General features: G+C 36.8%; 2 protein-coding genes and 1 long non-coding RNA gene across 3 annotated transcripts in view; 1 reads left to right on the top strand and 2 right to left on the bottom strand.

The window, feature by feature from the left end:
• Window positions 1-2,299: 2,299 nt before the first annotated feature.
• Window positions 2,300-12,109, bottom strand: e2f7 (E2F transcription factor 7). The gene is made up of 13 exons (XM_039660516.2): window positions 11,914-12,109; window positions 10,992-11,090; window positions 10,598-10,900; window positions 10,327-10,477; window positions 9,743-9,964; window positions 7,971-8,129; window positions 7,740-7,874; window positions 7,491-7,661; window positions 7,264-7,333; window positions 5,985-6,282; window positions 5,167-5,326; window positions 4,765-5,087; window positions 2,300-3,450 (listed from the first exon to the last, which is right to left on the bottom strand). The coding sequence occupies exons 2-13, from the start codon at window positions 11,088-11,090 to the stop codon at window positions 3,301-3,303; spliced, it is 2,241 nt and encodes a 746-aa protein (XP_039516450.2). The 5' UTR covers window positions 11,914-12,109; the 3' UTR covers window positions 2,300-3,300.
• LOC148965127 (uncharacterized) lies at window positions 6,152-7,683 on the top strand. Its single transcript, XR_016149991.1, has 3 exons — window positions 6,152-6,323; window positions 7,254-7,359; window positions 7,484-7,683. It is a non-coding gene; the product is annotated as an uncharacterized LOC148965127 (long non-coding RNA).
• Window positions 12,110-14,343: 2,234 nt separating the features above from the next.
• The window catches only part of cog5 (component of oligomeric golgi complex 5), a 75,759-nt gene continuing 70,532 nt past the window's right edge, over window positions 14,344-19,570 (bottom strand). The window contains exons 20-22 of the mRNA XM_039660536.2: window positions 16,215-16,341; window positions 15,768-15,847; window positions 14,344-14,790 (exon numbers count right to left, since the gene is read on the bottom strand). Coding sequence (XP_039516470.1) covers window positions 14,679-14,790; window positions 15,768-15,847; window positions 16,215-16,341 — 319 coding nt within the window. The 3' untranslated portion in view covers window positions 14,344-14,678. The remainder of the gene's footprint in view (window positions 14,791-15,767; window positions 15,848-16,214; window positions 16,342-19,570) is intronic.

Below are 19,570 nucleotides of genomic sequence, written 5' to 3'. Positions count from 1 at the left end.
AACTTCTTAAACCGTTTAAAAAAGGTTGGCATTGGCAAACTTCGCACACTTTATGCTGCCTGACGGTAGTGGTTTAATGAACTAATATTTGAACACATAACATTTTTAAACACATTCTTTCTCTATATTAAAATGTTCAGTTGTTTAATTACACATTAAGAAGAATATAAAACCAAGAAAAAGTCTAACTGAGATAAGGTTACTGTTGTTGAGTGTCCGTTTATCTCATAGACAGTAAAAGTTCGTCTAAAAGGCATCGGCTAAACCAAAAATGCTAAATTTTGTCATAATTTGCCCACCCTCATGTTGTTCCAACCCTGCTTGAGTTTCTTTGTTCTGTTGAACACAAAAGAAGATATTTTGAAGAATGTTGGTAACCAAACTGCATGCCCTTTGAGGTGGTGACCATAGACCTGCATTATATGACTGACAGGAACGGTCAAGAACGGTTTGACCTAAAAATATCAAAATCGAAACTACTGCGGAAACAAAGACCTTGAGGTAAGCTAAAACATCAAAAAATAATTTCAAAGTGAACTATCCCTTATATTTTTGCTAACGTTAACATAACCAAGATAAAAAAAAAAAAATTCTGTCCTGAGAACATTTAGAACTAACGTTTTATACAGGAACATTAGCTAAACATATCTGTTAACTCGGACGGACGTCAATAAAATACTCATCTTTGACCAACAATGACCCAGAAATGTATTTGTAGCCTACATTTTTAAAAACCAATGTCACAAAAACATAAAATATCAAGTCAATCGTTATTTAATTAAAATTATTTTCAAGTGGAACTTTTGTGGAAAAGTTTTTTTTATGTTCAAACAATAAAATAGATGTTAAAAATAAAAGCACTGTGCACATTGCAAAATTGGATATTGAAAAAACATATTTTGGAGTTTTATGTGAAATAAGACAGCACAATAGAAGTAGTTCTTCTTTATCCAGGCCTTCAGCTGGAATGCACATTACACCAAACTTCCTTTAGAAGGAATTTATAGTGAACGGCACAATATTGGAAAGAAAGAGGGAATGAAAAACAGATGTAGCACTCTGTCCTTCCTCCTTTTATGGTAAAACTGGACTCTGGCTGAGGGATGGCACGCGTGTGAGAAATTACACTTTAAAGATTTGCTTATTTAGGTTTCATGCATGTGTCTGTGTCTGACGTGAGCCGTCTTTACTCAGTGTGTAACATCTGAACAGCTCTTTCAGACGGACGTGAAAAGGTTTGTTTTTCAGAGATTTTTAAAACCGCATTTAGTGAACCATTTGTTTTTCTTAGTGTGAATAACATTATAAAGAACCTTTCGTGAAATGGAAAGATTCCACGGAAGTTAAAAGTTCTAAACGGAACCATTAAAGAACCTTAAGGAGTTTGTTTCCTCAGATTTGACATTCTTCAATATTCTCCACATGTAATCACAAACTTTGATTGATTTTGTGTCATATTTATGTTTTAGACGTGCTTATTTCTGAGAACTCGACCGTGTTGCTAAGGTTTACAGGCCTGTAAATGCTGAAATGCAAGTTATTGCTGTTCATACAGGGTTATTGTGATGATAAAATGAGTTTCCAGGTGTATTTGTGTGTAAACAGCATTAATGAACATTGACATGTTGCCAAGCGGAGTACTGTGTTGGTCTAGATAATTAAAAAAACTATAATACAGACCACACGCATGATACTACTAATGCTCACACTTACCGGTTTGAATACACTCGTATTAAACTTAAAGGGATAGTTCACCCAAAAACGAAAATTCTGTCATCATTCACAAACCCTTATGTTGTTCCTTTTCTGCTGAACAATAAAGAAGATACTTTGAAAAATATGAGTTATGAAAAAGTTAATGGACCCCATTGACATCTATAGTATTTTTCTCCCTCCATAGGCTACTATGAAAGTCAATGGGGTCCATCAACTGTTTGTTACATAGTGTACCTTCAAATATAGGACTTTATTGGTTTATTTTGGGAAACTGGACGCAAAATAAACAGGTATTGTCTGGCAGTTTCTTTACAAATAAGTCCTATTTTTGAAGGTTGACTATTTAACAAACAGTTGATGGACCCCATTGACTTTCAAACTTTTTGAAGACCGTTATTAGCAATTCAATGAATTGCATCCACATACATATGCATTAATAAACATTGTGATTGTGTTTTAATATCTTAGTCTTAGCGGATTTTGGCCTTTGCACTCGACTGATGTTATTCATCAGTCTTTGTCTATGCTGCCACCTTGTGGTCGCACAAGCCTGTGCACCTTCCCATTTCAAATCAACCGAAAATTTCATTTTACATATATTTATTTTTGTATTACATGTACGACACCTGCGTCCATACATAAAATGATTAAAAAATACATCTGACGAACACAAAAGCACCATACAGATTCATCAGTGCAGCTCTAAACACATTCAACACACACAAATTAACATGTTTACAAAATTATGCGATGCTACGAGTTACAGTAGTGACTGTAAATACTGTACGAATTACACGGCGGTGTAAAGCTCAATCCAAATGTAACTCCTGTACCCCTTCAAAAATAATTTATTACTAGTCTAAGAACAATTAATTCATAAACATCCTTTGTTTTAAACAGTACAGTACTGTGATAATTCTGCTTTGTTCCAGTGATCGCAGATCATTTTCACTGGTTATTCAAGTATGTGTTTCCTTTTCATTTCAGACGTAGCACCTCAAAATTAAGCAGAAAATTACAACCACTATTTTGTTCTTTACCCCAAAATACACTTTTCTATGTGTTCATTCTTAGTGGTGAAGGCATCATGTAACAAACATATTTCTAAGGCATGTCGGCTTCACCAATATGGCACTTTTTACAATCAGAGAAATACAAAACGCAAATGTGTGGTTTTCTCTCAGAAGCCGATCCAGACTTAATTCATTTTCACATTTTTAAATACGTAGTGCTTAAAACTGGATTGATGATTTTAGCCTCTGGAAATGCTATAATAAATAATGGTAAACAAAATCAGGCAATACACTGGTGGGATATCAAATAAACTCCAAAACACTTTCAGAAATGACAAATGATGTGGGGGGAAAACAAATCGAGCCACAAAAGGGCGTAACCGAATCACGCTATAGACCCTGAGTGGGACTTTAGCATCTGTAATAATCTGCCCTCTTATACTGATGTTCGTAAACATTATACAATGGTCATATACGAGAAATAATTCAAGTAAAGAAATTTGCTGTGTAATGCTGTTTCTGTCTTTGGCACAGTAGCCTGAAAACCAATGACACAAATGCAGCGGCTAATTTAATTGGCTGCGGTGTGTCCGATGTCCAGCCTCCTCTGGGCGGAGCCTCGTTTGCGCGCCGCTGGTTGGCCGGCGAGAGTCCCAAAAGCTCCAGGTGTCTCAAAGAAAGATTTGGACCCCAGCGCTGCTTCCTTTGGTGTCACAGGAGTCTGAAACAGCGGAGGGGAGAAGCTCACAAACACTGTAGGAACACCTTCGTCTTGAAACAGGACAATTGAGTCTGCAATTGTGTGTTCTGTTCATTTAACTTAGCAATACACCTAGCTTGTTCTTGTGCAATGGATAATGTCACTGAATTCTTTGTGACAACAGATAATGGCTTTCACATTGTTCTTGCCAATACTTGCTCCTAGCACTTTTTTTTTTTTACAATATTCAATAGACCATACTTTTTCTGGGTGAATGCTAAATTTCTTTGTCAAATTCAATCTCCAATCCATGTGCACTCCTAACAATGACTTAAATTTGCTGTCTGACCACAATGGAGCGGCAAGGCCAGTTTTTCTAACCATTTTGTGATATTCTTTACCACACACAAAAAAACTAAAACGTTCTCTGATCAACAGAGGCTACACTTGTTTACACAGATCGACCTTCTTTGGTAGACCAAAGGATATCCACAATATTACTAGCACTTTATGCTAATTATACTAATGCTAAAATAATTTTTTAGAGGGTAACACCACAAAATAACAAAAAACAACACAAACTATTAGCATGTTACGCTAATCTTCCCTGATAGAAAATGGAAAGGATCTTTCACCTTCCAACTTTTAGAGGATAAGACCAAAATAACTAGCACAAAAATGCTAATCCTTCTCTGCGAACAGAGGTTATCACCAATATTAACACGTAATGTTAATCTTCCCTAAGTTTAGAGGATATATTTAATCTTTAAAAGACAACTTTAGTTAATCAAACACTACAGCTGTCTGATAACTCTTTGTCTGACGGCTCAGAGGCACAAAATTGTACTGGTCTGAAAACTCACCGAATCAAGTTTATTTCGTGGTTTAGTTAGCCGTAAAGAGATGATCGCTCGAACGGAGGAGCTAAAGCAATCTGTCACGCCACATTAAAGACCGTTTTTGGGATCAAATTGACTTAAGTTGAAAGCTTAAACTTTGTTTCATATGAAAATTAACAATGCTCAAAAATGTTTAGTGTCAGGATAATGTTTAATGTTTTGTTCGCGCATCGACTGAATACATTATGAACTAAAAGATTTCAGCTCATCCAAATAGAACCACTTTTTTTAATTAAAACCAATAAAACAGACACTTGTGACCTGACTGGTTTGTGTATGTCAGATCTTCTAGTGCAGTTTATGCGTGACGCTTGACCGTGTAAACACGCCATTAGAGAAGCGCTAATCAGCTCGAGGATTTCAAGCTTTCCTGTTGCGGCTGAAACCGAATATACATTTCCGGTGCATCACTACAAACTGTGTGCAGTACACTGACCTGTGTTTGTGCTGGCTGAGGGCTCTCTTGTACTCGTGGTCCCTGCGGTGAGAATGTCGCCACTGGTATTCGGTGCCCATGATGCTCAGGGGTGTTCAGTGTTTCAGCCACATTAAATGCCCCTCCTGCCATCACAAACTGGGCAGGTGACAACATGGTGGGCATGCTGAAACTCAAACCACTGCTGGCAACCCCCTCAGCACTGGAAGCGGGCATCGCACCTGTTATGAGCGGTGAAGGCACCAAAAAATAAGGCATAGCTACAGCTGGCATACCACCTCGTGTATGTCCTGCTGGCATGAGGAAGTTCAAACCGTTCAGACCTACAGGAAACGAAATGAAATGTTAGATCTGAGAGTTTGACATTGACTGGTGGTTGTAGACACTCGGGTTTTCATGTACCTGCTGTGTTTGGGACATAGAGGTAATGAGAGGACATGTGGGCATCTTTGGGACTGGATGTTCCGGCGTCTTCCTCATTCATCGGCCCAAACGAGGCCTCGTCCCACGGGGAACCTTCCCGAGAGCAGACCGGAGACCTTCTGGAACTATCAGTCCCACCCTACGAGACATTCACACATGTGAATTATAATAGTGCGGTCGCCACGATTTTATAAATGAAATAAGCCCCTAAAGGCTGTGCATTACAGTGATTTCACCGTGGTAAAAATCTGTACCTGTGTGTGTAGATGCATATATAATCAGATCAAATATAAGCTGACGTTAATCCTAATTATTCAAATTTTATGTGTTATGTATGATATTATTGTATTCATGTTTTTACTCTTGTTTTCTTGTTTTTTGTCTATTTTTTATTTTATTTTTGTTCAGTTTAAAAATATGGTATTACTAAATTAAAGTATTTAACAAAAAATGCACATTGTAATTTAAACAGCCTAATTATTCAAATCTTACATAATGTATTATATTATTGTATTCATGTTTTTACTATTATTTTCTTATTTTTTTGTCTATTTTTTTATTTTATTTTTGTTCAGTTTTTTTTAGAACCTGGAAAGCTTCATTGCTTTCCAAAAAATGTGGTATTACTAAATTAAAGCATTTAACAAAAATTGCACCAATTTTTTTTTTGCTTTAATTTGTCTTTTTTTATTGGTAAAAATAACCCACAGAACATTTTAATATGCTAAAATATGTATATGCATGTCGATGCGGATGAATACATGTATGTAAGTTTTAATCAGGCTCATTACACTCACCGTTTCACTTTCTATGGACACAGAGCGTTTGCTTCGTTTAGCTGCCTGATCATCCTCCTCTTCCTCCTGTCTCTCTCTCTTCTTTGGATGTCCCTCCCTGTGGCCTGAGACGGGTGACCTCTGGTTGATGCCCTCGGGCACGTGTCCGCTGTACACCATGAACACGGGTGTTTGTGGCAGACCGGACAGGTACGCTAACTGGTGAGGAGCGAACTGGGCTGAAAAGGGCAGTGACGCAAACGGGGCGTCCGCCTGAAGAGGCACCGCTGGTCCAACAGCGCTTCCACTGGCCTGAACACTGCAAATATACACAACACAGAAGCTACTAATCAATGTTGGGTATTGTAAACTAAAATTAAAAATCGTTATTGTTTTCAATCTACAGTGTGGTGAATAAGTTTGGACACCCATGCTAAAGTTGCCTAAAAAGAGGAATAAAAAAAATCATCTTTTGGATATTGATCTTAATGCCTTGATTAAAAAAATTAGGAAAAATCACATCTTTTAAGGACACCAATTTTCTTTGTGAATGAATAATGTATCATAAATAAATAAATGTTTTTCCTTAAAATACAGGGTGCATAAGTCCTATGTTAAATTCCCATAGAGTCAGGCAGATTTTTATTTTTAAAAGCCAGTTATTTCATGGATCCAGGATTAAATGCATCCTGATAAAGTTCCCTTGGCCTTTGGAATTAAAATATCCCCACATCATCACACACCTTCACCACACCTGGAGATTGGCATGGTTTTACTTCAGTTAGCCTAATAGCTGGTTTGATTTGCATTGAAAGATGATCTTATGGAAAGTACCCCATCCCAATCTCCAGGTGTGGTGAAGGTGTGTGATGATGTGGGGATATTTTAATCCCAAAGGCCAAGGAAACTTTATCAGGATGCATATTATCCTGGATCCATTAATTAACTGGCTTTTAAAAATAAAAATCTGCCTGACTCTATGGGAATTTAACATAGGGGTGTCCTGACTTATGCACCCTGTATTTTAAGGAAGAACATTTATTTATTTATGATACATTATTCATTCACAAAGAAAATTTGGGTCCTTAAATGTTGGAGTTTTCATCATTTTTCTAATTAAGGCATTAAGATCAATATCCAAAAGATGATTTTTTATTCCTCTTTTTAGGCAACTTTAGCATGGGTGTCCAAACTTACTGTATATACCTTACTGAAAATGTACCAGCGCGACGGGTTTTCCCAGATCGCATCACATATGTGGAAATTTCTGCAAATACAAATTGTGTGCAGGTGGACTCACCTGTCTCCAAACTGCAGTTGACACACCGCAGAGCTGTTCACACTCTTCCTGGAGTAGTCCACCGGCTCGTCTGAGAACACAACCAGGAAAAACATTGTAAGTGTAAGTGCCACACTAACATCATGGTTGTATATAACAAATATTGTTGTTGGTGTATGCTTTTCCCTGTAAGGACAAAGGTGTCTGCTAGAAGCTTGTAAAATGCTAGTGTTCTGCCCAGTTCTCACCTGTAGAGCGTCTCTGAGGTGTGCTGGGGGCGGAGCTTATCCGTCTTTGATTGACAGCAGGGGCTGGGAGGACCTGAAAGGAGGAGTGACGTGTCATTTTCTCCCGCCGTTCCCCGGCGCCCGTGATGGAGGCACTGATCTGAGCTTCTGAGACCCTCAAATCATCTGAATCTTAAATAAATAAAAGACATATAATCACAAAATGATCATACTGAAGAGACTATTTTCCAGTGTTTAAACAGGACGTACCACTGCTGTGAAAATCGGCAGGTCCGATCCATTTGAAGACGGGTTTACGGCTCTTTTCTTCTCTCACGTGAAGTTTCTTGATTAGATTCAGACTGGTCAGGACATTAGCGATATCATACAAGCGTCGTACCTTAGCTGAACAAACACAAACAGATGGCAAATGTGAGCTACACTTAAATCAATAATAAATACAGTACAAAATATGAGAGCTCAAAATGATTGACGTCTTACTTTTATACTTGCTGTGGTTGGACTCATCCTGACCCTCCTCGATCAAGATCTTAGCAGCTGTATCGAGTGTAACGGTCTGTGTTTTGGACACCAGGAACAGCATGACAAACTTCTGGCTCATGATGCGAAGCGATTTATCCTTCCGTCTGCTGGAAGCCGCTGTATGAGAGAGATAAACAACAGTGTGAAACACGTGAAAGTTGTGGTTTTAGGTATGGAAGCACTCTTTAAAATAAAGGCCTTCAGAGAACCACACAGCAACTTAAAGTCCCTGTTAAGTCAAAATTAAGTGTGTGTTCTGAGATTGTCACACCACAGAAAAATGTGTTATTAGTAGGGCTGTAGTCAACCAAAGAAATCGAATTCGTCGAAAAAAAATAAAATAAAAATAAAAAAGGTGCGTCATCAAGTAGGGGCGTGTCCACGAGCTCAGTGTGTCATCGAGCCCTGTTTTAGCCCCGCCCAAAAAAATCCGTAAAATAGCAATGGTGAAAAACTGTTTAACGGTCTAACTCCACAATTCAGCACTTCACAGTTCACAGTCTTTGTATTATGTTTTAGCAATACATTTCTAACATTTATAATCGGCCTTTACAGGGACTTAAGAAACAGTGAAAATGGTTTTTGATATCAAGAGGAATTTGGCTATTCAGTTTCAGCAACTGTGGACGATGCCAGACGTGACTCGAGGATAATGAATAAATGTGATGTGACTGGCAGAAGAGAATCAGTGATAGTGGATTTGAATGGTCGGTGAATTGGCTGGTCGAGTGACTCCTGCCCTCATGTTCGTAATAAGCTTTTGTTAGGAAGCAAAGCTGTTGCTTAGCAACAAGCGACCACATGGGAAAAGAAGCCAGCAACCACATTAGAGGTTCCAGACGAGGACAGCGGGACGTGAAACAGATTTGTTTCTTTATCAAGTCATCAAACTTAAATATATCCATTTAAAAGTTTAATGTAATGGACACCGCCCTCAATGTTAAATGAAACAATTGGCAATTTTTCCAGAGCATTGGTCTGAAGGCCATGAAGCTGTTTTCATTTCCTATTTTTGTTGTTGTCAGACAATAGAACGAGTAGCTATAATATGAATGATTACATTTTTTATAGGCCTATGTGGAACATTATCAAGCTCTATGATAGTGATTAGTGAGTGTGTTAGTAATAAGTAATAAGCACAAGAAAATAAATAAAATGAAAATGGTCAAACTAAATTCTTTAAATATAAAACAAAAGAAAAGCAGATAAGTACATGGAAAAACACTGTTCGTTCGCATCTGTCAGTGGCTGTGCGCTCTTCTCGGCCATTCACTGAACAGGAGAGACGCAGCTAGAGAGAGTGACGACAGGGAGAAAACAAGCAGGACAGTACTGGCAACATTTGGAGGTTACTGAGGTTTGTCCAAAAAGTCGCTAAAATTGTCGCTATTTTGAAAAAAAGTCGCTAAAGGGGTCTGAAAGTCGCTAAAAATAGCGACAAAGGTGCTAAGTTGGCAACACTGGTTGCTTGAGGTAAGAGCACAACTTCCTGTGTTGCCACAAACAACCACTGTTTAAAACAGCGAAGAAGAATAGATTTTAAGAAAAGGGTATCAGATCGGTACATGACAAGGGTATCAGATCGGTACATGGGTAGAAGTACTCCCCGATACCAGATTTTCTATTGGTATCGGCAGCATTTTCGATACTAGTATCGGAATCGGAACAACTCTATAAATAATGCAAACCAAATGCTTTTAGAGGAATATGTGTGTGTGTGTGTGTCATACCGTGTGTGTTTTGCAAGTGATGGGCGCCATATGGGCTGCTTCCTTCTCTCTGGTCCATCTGCAGATGGTAGCCCTGCTCTCGTCCCGCCCGATGGAGTTCCTCCAGGGTCTGTGGTAGCCTCGGGCGCCCGTGCCACACGTACAGGTTCTTAGCCATTCGGCTCACCAGCATCAGAGACTCCAGCACATTCACAATGTCGTAGATACGTCGCCTCTCAACACCTGAGACGGTTTAGATCTCGTGTCAGTCACTACATTTTATGGTAACACTACATTTAGTTCATCCATTTCAAACCTCTTTGTAGATTTTTCAGACCATATTTAAGATAAATGGTTCATAATTGCAATTGGTATATACTGTAGTGCGTGATCTGTAAATTCTTGGGTTTTCCCCATTGGTTTCTTACATGATGAGAAGGAACCTAAAACGCTTTATTATTCACCACTGACACATGTTTGATACTGTAATCATGGTTACATGAAGAATGATATATTTACCGGTACTGCCATTAACAAAGATTATAAATGCTTTAAAATAATACAGAAATGGGGTTTGATTAGGTTTAGGAGTTATTTTCTCTTACCCAAGCGAGAGGCCACCTCATCCAGAGAGATGTTGATGCTCTCTGAGGTTTCTGGGTAATCTGGGTACAAGGCCAGAAATTTCTGACACAAAAGACCTAAACTCTTCTGTTTGCGACTGGGTCTCCTCTCAGAACCATCTAAAGCTTCATACTGAAATTAAGAGAGATTAGCGGATATTTAAGACGAATCGCCTCCTCGTTTGTAAGACGAATAAATGTAAATGCACGTACATTTCAAATCATTACACTGATTTAGACGACTTCTTCGTACCTGACACGAGTCATCGAGTTCTTCCTCCTCCTCCTCCTCCTCTACAGCTTTCTCTTCATTTTCAATGGGTCTAAAGAGGGTTTTCTTCATCTCTCTGTCCCGGATATCTGGGCTGGCGGCACTGATCAGCATTTTCAGGTTGGCTGTCGGGGTCCAGGGGTCCGGGTGGTCCCTCTCAGTGTGTTTAATAGGGGTTATATGTATGATATCTGGGCTGGAAACTCTCCTATGTCCACTCACAGCTGCCGTCACGGACTCACACTTCAGCGGGGTCGTTTTCCTTCGGTCCGTGCAGATGTTCTCCTGAAATCAGGGTATCCGTTCAACATCTCATGAGGAAGTAGATGCATTACCATACAATTCAAACACATTCATTTCATTCAGATCATCTTACTTTATGGTCATTCAAGCTGACAGGATCATCTGAGCTTGTCTTATTCACTAGTGTCCTCACACTATGCAAATCCTTTAAAGTTAAACACTTCATCTCCATCTAAAAAGGAAAATTGAATCAGTTAGCCAGCACATTTAGACTAATAGTGAACCAGCTCATTACTGAATTATTCATATGAATGTTACTATATATGAATAACACTAGTAAGTTCATATTAATTTATTACATTATTAATATATAATACCAACACTCTGTAAAGCATTTATTTGATGTTTGTTAACGTTTTAGTTAAGTGTTGCCAAAAGTGATTTGTCCAATAAAATTACATTATCAGTTTATTACATATTATTACTTATATTGCTTAAACAGCGAACATATTAGACAAAATATATTATATTAGCTACATGTTATACTACTACTGTATTAAATAAGGAAAATATGAGTAAAAAAAGTGCTATTATATTGCATATTATACAACTACTACTACTACATTAAATAAGAAACATGAGTAAAACAGTGATAGTATATTACATATTACATATTAATATAAAGTTAGTACTACTGCATTAAATAAGGAGTAAAAAAAGTGATTGATCTGATGATGATGGAAAGATTTTGGCGCAAATATCTTCACCAGTTGCCTGGTAACGAAACAAGATTCTCAGAGGAAATAACATTAATTAAACGTTAGAAATAATTTATATTATTGTCACACTATTGTATATATTTTGTTTTACATTATAACGTTACTTTAGAAGATCAGCAGCATAATATATAAATCTTCTCGTTTTATTAATATTTGAATACTGATATGTCTGTGACTTCAGTAAACATCAGATTTGAGTTTAAGGAAATTATTTTAATTAATATTTGTATATCATGTAAATTAAGGCAGATAGAAGATTTAACTCTATATTCTTACCTTAAACTCCGTCCTTGGGATAAAAAAAAAATCCCAAAACGTAAATAAATCCTGCGCAAAGATGATCCTTTTTGTTCCTCCTTATCTGAACATAATTTTCTCTCTAAATCAGAAGATCTGAGCAAGTAATCTTCTTATTTCACTCGTTCTGCTGGTCAGGCGGCTATGAATCCCCCGCTAAAGCTTGTTTTCTGGCGCTCTGAAGAGCTACACCCTCTCTCGGCCAATCACGGAAGCGGTGTGTAAAAATAACGACGGCGATTGGCTGAACGAGGAGGAAATCCCTCAGAGCGACCACTGCAGCCAATCAGAGAGTCGCTCTGACCAAAGCCTGTGGGGGTTAGTTGGCGGGGCAGTGCGCGCGCTCTTATTGATCTGCTGCGTTTAACAGAAGAAACAGACGCGCCTGAAGTTTTCAAGGCTCAGCTGTGACTCAGCGGGGACATAATTAATCGTCACACATCATTATTTGTCATTATATAAATGCCGAACGTCCCATGAAAGCTTTCAATGACAAGCTCAGGCAAGAATAAAGGTGAGTTATACAGGTGGGGTTTTGGCGCGACTCAGGGTTTTCTCGCGGGAAAGTGTGTAATATGAGAGGACACCCCACACCCAATAACTACCCCCACACATAAGGGTGCGTTCGAAGTCAGAATAATCTATCTAATAATAGCCTTGAGAAGTAAATAAATCATGTATCTGGCCTTCTGAGAAACTAATGTACCTGTATGCACAGAAAATACATTTAAAACTATCAGAGTTGTCGATAAAATGTCTGGAAAAACGTCTTTGTCTTTGTTACCTAACGTTACATTATAACAATTTTTAATGCATTCGGTGTTTTATAGGTTTCAGGTTCATGTTTTTCCCCTCACATATTTCAGTGGTTTTCAACTTTTATTAAAATTTTTGTTCTAAGTTAGGTATTTACACTGACTGCTGTAGAGCTGACTGAGGTACAACAAGATCCAGGGTAAGGCCCCAAATACGATGATATTAATTTCCATTCAAATCTATATAAGATATAAAGTATCTTCAAATTGCTTTATGCTAAACAAATAAGTCTTGGGTTTGTTTATCAAGTCATCAAACTCGAAGATATCCATTTAAAAGTAATGCATTGCACACCACCCTCAATGTGAACATAAACACTTGGCCAGTGAGCAAACGAATAAATAATACATTACATTAATATACTGACTTGAGCCATTTGAGTGAAGTAAATGAACAATTATATTTAGTCATTAAACGATAATATAATCTAAAATAATGACTGATGATGGTTTAGTGATCATATTGCTATGGCAAATATTTGGGGCTTTTATTTCATCATCGACTGATAATGTAACCAGAAAATATCAGAGCCTTTTTCTTATGTATACTTTATGATAATTTAATTTGAAGCATGCAAATTTATATACTGGTGCTTTATTGTTAAACAGACACTGTAGATTTAAAAAGTCAGAAATAACAAAATTATTAAAATATTGTAATTATAATTTCTATATTAGTAAAACTTTGCATAACCGAGGTACAAGGTGCAGGGTAAGGCTCTATATAAGATGTAAATCATCTTAAAATTGCTTATTCGTTTTACATAAAGCCTTGGGTTTGTTTGGGTGCATGCTACATTACATCTTCAATGTTATTTATATGTCCAGTTTAGTTATTTATATGAGGCCACTACTCGCATAATTCATTAATTTTTTAGTGAGCAGTTAGTCAAGTGGATGAATCACATTTGCATGATTATGCAAAACTGGTGACGAAGAGAAGATGAATTCATGTTTTTATAGCAGCACCGACAGCGCATATTAAACACCAGAATCTGGGATTGTGCCATGTAGGTCAAAGAAAACAGTGTGGAAAGAGTGTAAGCTGGAGACGGACATGAGGAGGATTGCATCATGTCTCTGAGATGAAGATATTAATCAATAGATCAATATTCAGAGGCAGGCCTACAGTTATACAGCTAACAGACTAATGTGATCACTCTCAAGCTTGTACTTAACATGTGCCCCTGACTATGATTGTGATACATTTATGTCCATCTTTAAAGTGGCTTTGCCATTTTCATTTTTTCGTTATACAAATGAAACTCGAAAAATTAGAATATCGTGCTAAAGTTCATTTATTTCAGTAATTCAACTTAAAAGGTGAAACTAATACATTATATAAACTCATTACATGCAAAGTGAGATATTCCAAGCCTTTATTTGTGATGATTATGGCTTTTTCAAACCTTTTTACAATATTCTAATTTTGAATTTGGGTTTTTTAATAAGCTGTAAGCCATAATCGTCACAATTATAACAAATAAACGCTTATATGCTATATAATGTATTAGTTTGACCTTTTTAGTTGAATTACTGAAATAATTGAACTTTTGCACCATATTCAAATTTTAAATTAAACAGATTCAATCAGAATGAGGCGCCTTTAAAGACATTATTTATTTAACATATACATAATGTGTTTAGAATTTCATTTCTTTCCCTCTGTTGCACCCAGCAAAACAAATATTATTTATGAATACATGTAGATTTGTTAAAAAGCTAGGGATTCTTATTAAAGCCAGTAGTAGTAACAAAACACACACATTGTACATTTTTTACACATTGTGTGTGTAAGCAAAACTAATTTACACATCTGATTTGAACAAAACAAACAAAATGATGATAATAATAATAAAGACTTCTTTTGGTGAAGACGAGTGTATTGTTATGATTAATGGTCAACATTTTTGGCTCTGTTTGCAGGTCCTATGATGCGCTTGTGGCCTTCTGCAGCAGCTGGAGCATGATGGGATACACTGGGGCAAACTCCTTCCCTTGCCTGGCTCGGACAGACTGCACGTACGCCTCCAACGCCCCCCTGCAACAAAGGAAAGTCACACATTTTAGTTTCTTTCTTTCGCTGTTTACACAAAAGCTGCTGTATTTCCTCCAGAGCGCCAGTAGAGGACGCTGATGTTGCACTGAGAAATCATTTATTCTGGTCATTGCATAAACCTATTAGACTTTCAAGTTAGTCATCTAATTTTTTCTTCAAAACTGGTCTTTTTTCATGTCAGTTACATAAAAAGGTATATTAATCTGATTTGAATCAGAGAAGTAAGATTAATTAAAATAACAAAACAAATATTAATATTTATGGATATTTGTAGATTTGTTTAAAAGGGTTGCGATTATATGAAATGCATCCACTAGACAGTCTTAACATAGTGGCTATGTTTATGTCTGGGCCCTTGTCTGAAGTACTGAATTTTATAGTTCGCACTCATGTTTTTTCTCATATATAGTTTTCTATGAATATGAATTATTACATTTGCACTCATAAAATGCAATTTATAGCCATTGAAATGTTTTAGAGTTGAGCATAACTAGATTTTTTATAGGTAATAAGAAATATTTGGGAATTTTAAAACTGATTACAAAAAAGTCGTGGAAATTAAAAGAAAATCTTAACTCATGGCAAAAGTCTTGGCCATTTTTATAGTGAATATAAATATTTTTAGTAGGATATATGAATTGCATTAACTTTATTAGAAATAAATTGCTCTTCCTAATTGCAATCTCTATAAAATAATTGATAAAACATCACATTTTGATTATTTAAATTCCCTGCTATTTCCAGGTTTTCTGTGATTGTACGAACCCTGACATTTCTAGTTCGCTTTAAAATTGACATTACTGAATTTGAATGTTTCATAAAGGGTCAAAGATGAGAAAACTAAACACCAAGCTAAATCAAACGAGTGTTAGTATTGACATTCCCAGAAAAGGTTTATTGTGAAAGCGGTGGAATTGGTGCCCCCAACTGAAGCTGGGATTTTGAGCCTTGGATCTTACCGAATAAGAGTGAGACGATCCTTCTCTGACGGGTGGTCATCCAGCCACTGAGAATAGCGAGAGATGGACCACTCCGCTCTCTGTTTAGAAGAGAAAGCTGTATTAGTGAAACATAAGAGCTCTACAAATCCACCCATGCTAAAGCTATTTTAGTGAACCCTCATTTTATAAAATGGCCCAAAATATCTTCATCCTTTCCAGTCCGAGCACTCAAATATGAAATGTGTCATTTAGCAGAAGCTTTTATCTAAAGCTGCTTACAGTAGGTCAATCACAGGGGCAGTTGCGATGGGGCAACTTGAGATGAATTGCCCCGCTCAAGGGCATAGTCAACAAGATTTAACCTCAAAAACCTCCTGCCTGCTAACACGCCGAACCTAAAACCTTAATCCTTGTGGATCTATAACCAAGAGGTTTCCATCCTTCGGCATTAGTGTGTGTGCGTACCTGATGTGGCGATTTGAGTTCAGCCGGGGCACGATTGAACAGAAAATGTAATATGGTGCTGTATGGAATCAAATCTCCCAGCGCTTGACTGCTGGTGATGTGCTCAGTCGTTTGGAACAACAGTGGCCTGAAACAGAGAGACAAATATATTCATATTCACTGCAAATCTCAAACCGGGTGTAATTTAGAGCCTGAAATGAATGCTGGAGATTTGAACGGTAAGTGCTTATGAAAAAACGTCCAATAAAATTCACCAAATGTTTGTGACATGCTAAAGTGGAGCTCGAATGATGTCCTCCAGATATCTTACTCAACGCTGACAAGATGAGAATGATATTTCAGAATCAGAAAAAACATCCCAGGTTCAGTGAAGACTGGGATTCAATTTTGTGCTCGACTACAACATAATGAGATCGTATTATTTTATGAGTCTTATTGTGATTGCAATGATGAAAACAATGCTTTTTTTTAAATACGTTTATCGTTCACCAGCTAGAAAGCATACATCCGTTCAATTAGCTAATAAAAGCACAGCTCTTCTCAATCTCAACAGCTTGTGCAATGCTTGAATACAATATAATGAGAATGTAAAACAACAGTTTTATTTTGAATTATTTTATCTATTTTCATTTTAATTTGACCACTTCGGGAACAGGTGTAATGGTTAGTTTTTTTTAGAACCATCTTTGCGATGACGATCATTTAATCCTTATAATGTAATGTTAATATTATAAATGAATTTATATGCTATAATAGGCTATACATATTATCCTCCCATTAGAATAGGGAATTTAAAGATATAGGGATAAATTACATATATTATTTTGCAATATGACAAGAAGCAAGAGTGCTGTTTTTCCAAGTATCAGCACGATTGCAAACATGATTGATTTTTATATAAAGTTAATATAAAATTTCAATTTAGACACAACATTGTCAATATTGATGTTTTTGCTCTTTTTCGCCAATGAAAATAGTTGAAAATCAGCCGTTTTGAATGAATTGCTTATAACATGATTGTTGAAGATTTCGTAATTGTTATACTTGTGCTGGATCGTCTGTTTGTTGTAGTGTTTATTTTTTTCTGTTGTTTTTTATCAATGGTATACTGAGTTTTGGGTTTTATATTATATGTTGTACGTTTATGTTATCGAGCCCCCTCCTAAAAGCTTTTCGCTTCTTTGGGGGTTCCCTTTCACACGACCTATATATGACCATTGTTTCTTCTGAAATTGTGTGTCAATGATATAATGATGACGTGTGAAATAAAAGTAAAGTGCGAGTGAGTAGGCCTGTCGCGATAACAGCAAAATCGTAACACCGCAATACTGAGAAATCAACCGTGGAGGAATGCAAGAAAACACATTTTCTTTTTCTTTTTTAATAAGGCAATGCACTTCTAGCTTTACACGTCATGCATATGTAGTGAATGTGATATCATGTCTCACATGGGACGAAGAGGATTATGTATTGTATATGTATTGAATGTTAATTAAGTTAATAATGATAACTAGAGTGAAGAATGTAATTAGTTTCCGCCAACTGACAACAACAAAAAACATAATCAAGACTGTGTACAATTGAGATTTGTACAGAGGCTATGTAGATTTGCACTAAACCCATGTGATTACCTCTGTCTGGCCTTCTTCAGGTCAAGTGATATATTCGTAAAAAAAAAAAAAAAGAGAGAAAAGCAATATCTCTGTCAATGTTTAAAGGGTTTTTCCCATGAATGGCGTCAGCGCTGGTCAATGAACTGAATCAATGCCCCTGATCTCTATGAAGGGAAGCATCAGCTTAAAATTAAAAAAAAATTGAAAATTTGGTCCATTTTGAAGATTTGAATTATTAATTAACAATACTGCATGGTATCGTGATACTTCAGCTGGTGTAGTATTGTAAGATATGTTTAAGGTGTCATGGCAGCCCAAGCCTCAACAATAGCAATAGTAATTGTGAGGTTTACATACTGTAGCAAAACATTTTTCATGTGCTGCCCAAGTCAACAGAGGAAAGGTCACAAGAGTCACAAGATACCTTCGTGACTCAGCTCTAAATTAAAACATATCTAGAGGGCAACTATGTCCTCATACTGGATTAGTCGGGGCTATTTGTTGTCAAAAACATTATAGGAAACCTCAGTACAGATCGAAATTTATATCACTTCCCATCTCCGGTCCCTCAACAGTGTAATCAAACAAGACCAATATCTCCATATTAATAATTACATGTCTACTCTAGGGCACTCTTGTAATAACATCTTTCCCCAAAAGACGTCATCATTTTGCGTCCTTCTGCACACGAAAAGGAAAGTTGAGTAAAAGTTGCTAGAGGGGAATCAGTCCTTGCTTATGAGGGATCCAGGCATGGTAGCCGCTCTCAGAGCTGGCATAGATGGCTGAGGTTTAATTTGATTAGCTGTCCTGTGAGATCTCACTAATGTTTATTAGACGGCCTGGAGGAAGTACAGAGAATACAAGCTGCCTGAATCAAACCTGCCAGTAAACATGAAAATTAAGGTGTTCGTAACATTCGTAGGGGTGGAACGGTACACAGAAGTCACGGTTCGGTTCATACCTCGGTTCAGACTTCACGGTTCGGTACAATGGAGGGAAAAGCAAAACAAAAATACAGATTTTACATACAAGTTTTATTGATAAAGACATTAGTTTATTTGTAGTGCACTGACAATAGTTTTATATAATTAGTTTATTAATTAAATGAATAAAAAGACCTCGCGATATGTTTGGTAATTGTATCTGAATTAATTGAAAATTATTTTGCTATATTTCAGATCAATATATCTGTTTTCCTTAATTTTAAATTAACAATTAATTAACAATGTAACATTATTCTCATCTGAATTATAAATAATCGATTTCTGTATAAAATAATATCCATTAAAAACACATTCGATTTTCTTTTTTAATCAATGTAGAATGTGTAAGATTAGTGCTCCGGGGACAAGAAATGAAAACCAATGCAATATGACGAATGTCCAAAAGATGGGACCCACAGACTGTTTTGAAATGGAGTTGGATATATATGTTTTGCTTTTAAAACTGTGTGTGTGATGTTGTCTAGTGCAGCTCTGATATATATAAACCTACCAACGTCCGTTGCCATGATGTTTGGATTGACTGATCGCGAGAGGAAAAAATAACGTTTTAGTCGCATAACATCGGTTAATGCAAACGGCGTCATTTACTGTGACATTTACACAAGTATCACGATAAAATACTGTGACATTTACACACAGTGCAGCTTTGCAAAGAGTCTGAAACGGAAAGACGGTTAAATGGCGGAGCAAGTTATTATATCCTGATGAAAGACTACAAAAGAAAACTTTTTTATTT

This window comes from Pimephales promelas, chromosome 24, assembly GCF_988280905.1.
Source record: "Pimephales promelas chromosome 24, fPimPro1.hap1.1, whole genome shotgun sequence".
Lineage (NCBI taxonomy): Eukaryota > Metazoa > Chordata > Actinopteri > Cypriniformes > Leuciscidae > Pimephales > Pimephales promelas.
The sequence above is the reverse complement of the archived record's forward strand: the minus strand, read 5'-3'. Positions and strand labels throughout refer to the sequence as shown.

Coding starts and splice junctions, on each gene's coding strand:
- e2f7 (XM_039660516.2), bottom strand. CDS start 11,090: ATGGAGATGAAGTGTTTAACTTTAAAGGATTTGCATAGTGTGAGGACA. Junction 7,662..7,739: donor TGCCGATTTTCACAGCAGTG/GTACGTCCTGTT, acceptor TATTTATTTAAG/ATTCAGATGATTTGAGGGTC. Junction 5,327..5,984: donor TGTCCATAGAAAGTGAAACG/GTGAGTGTAATG, acceptor AATGTCTCGTAG/GGTGGGACTGATAGTTCCAG.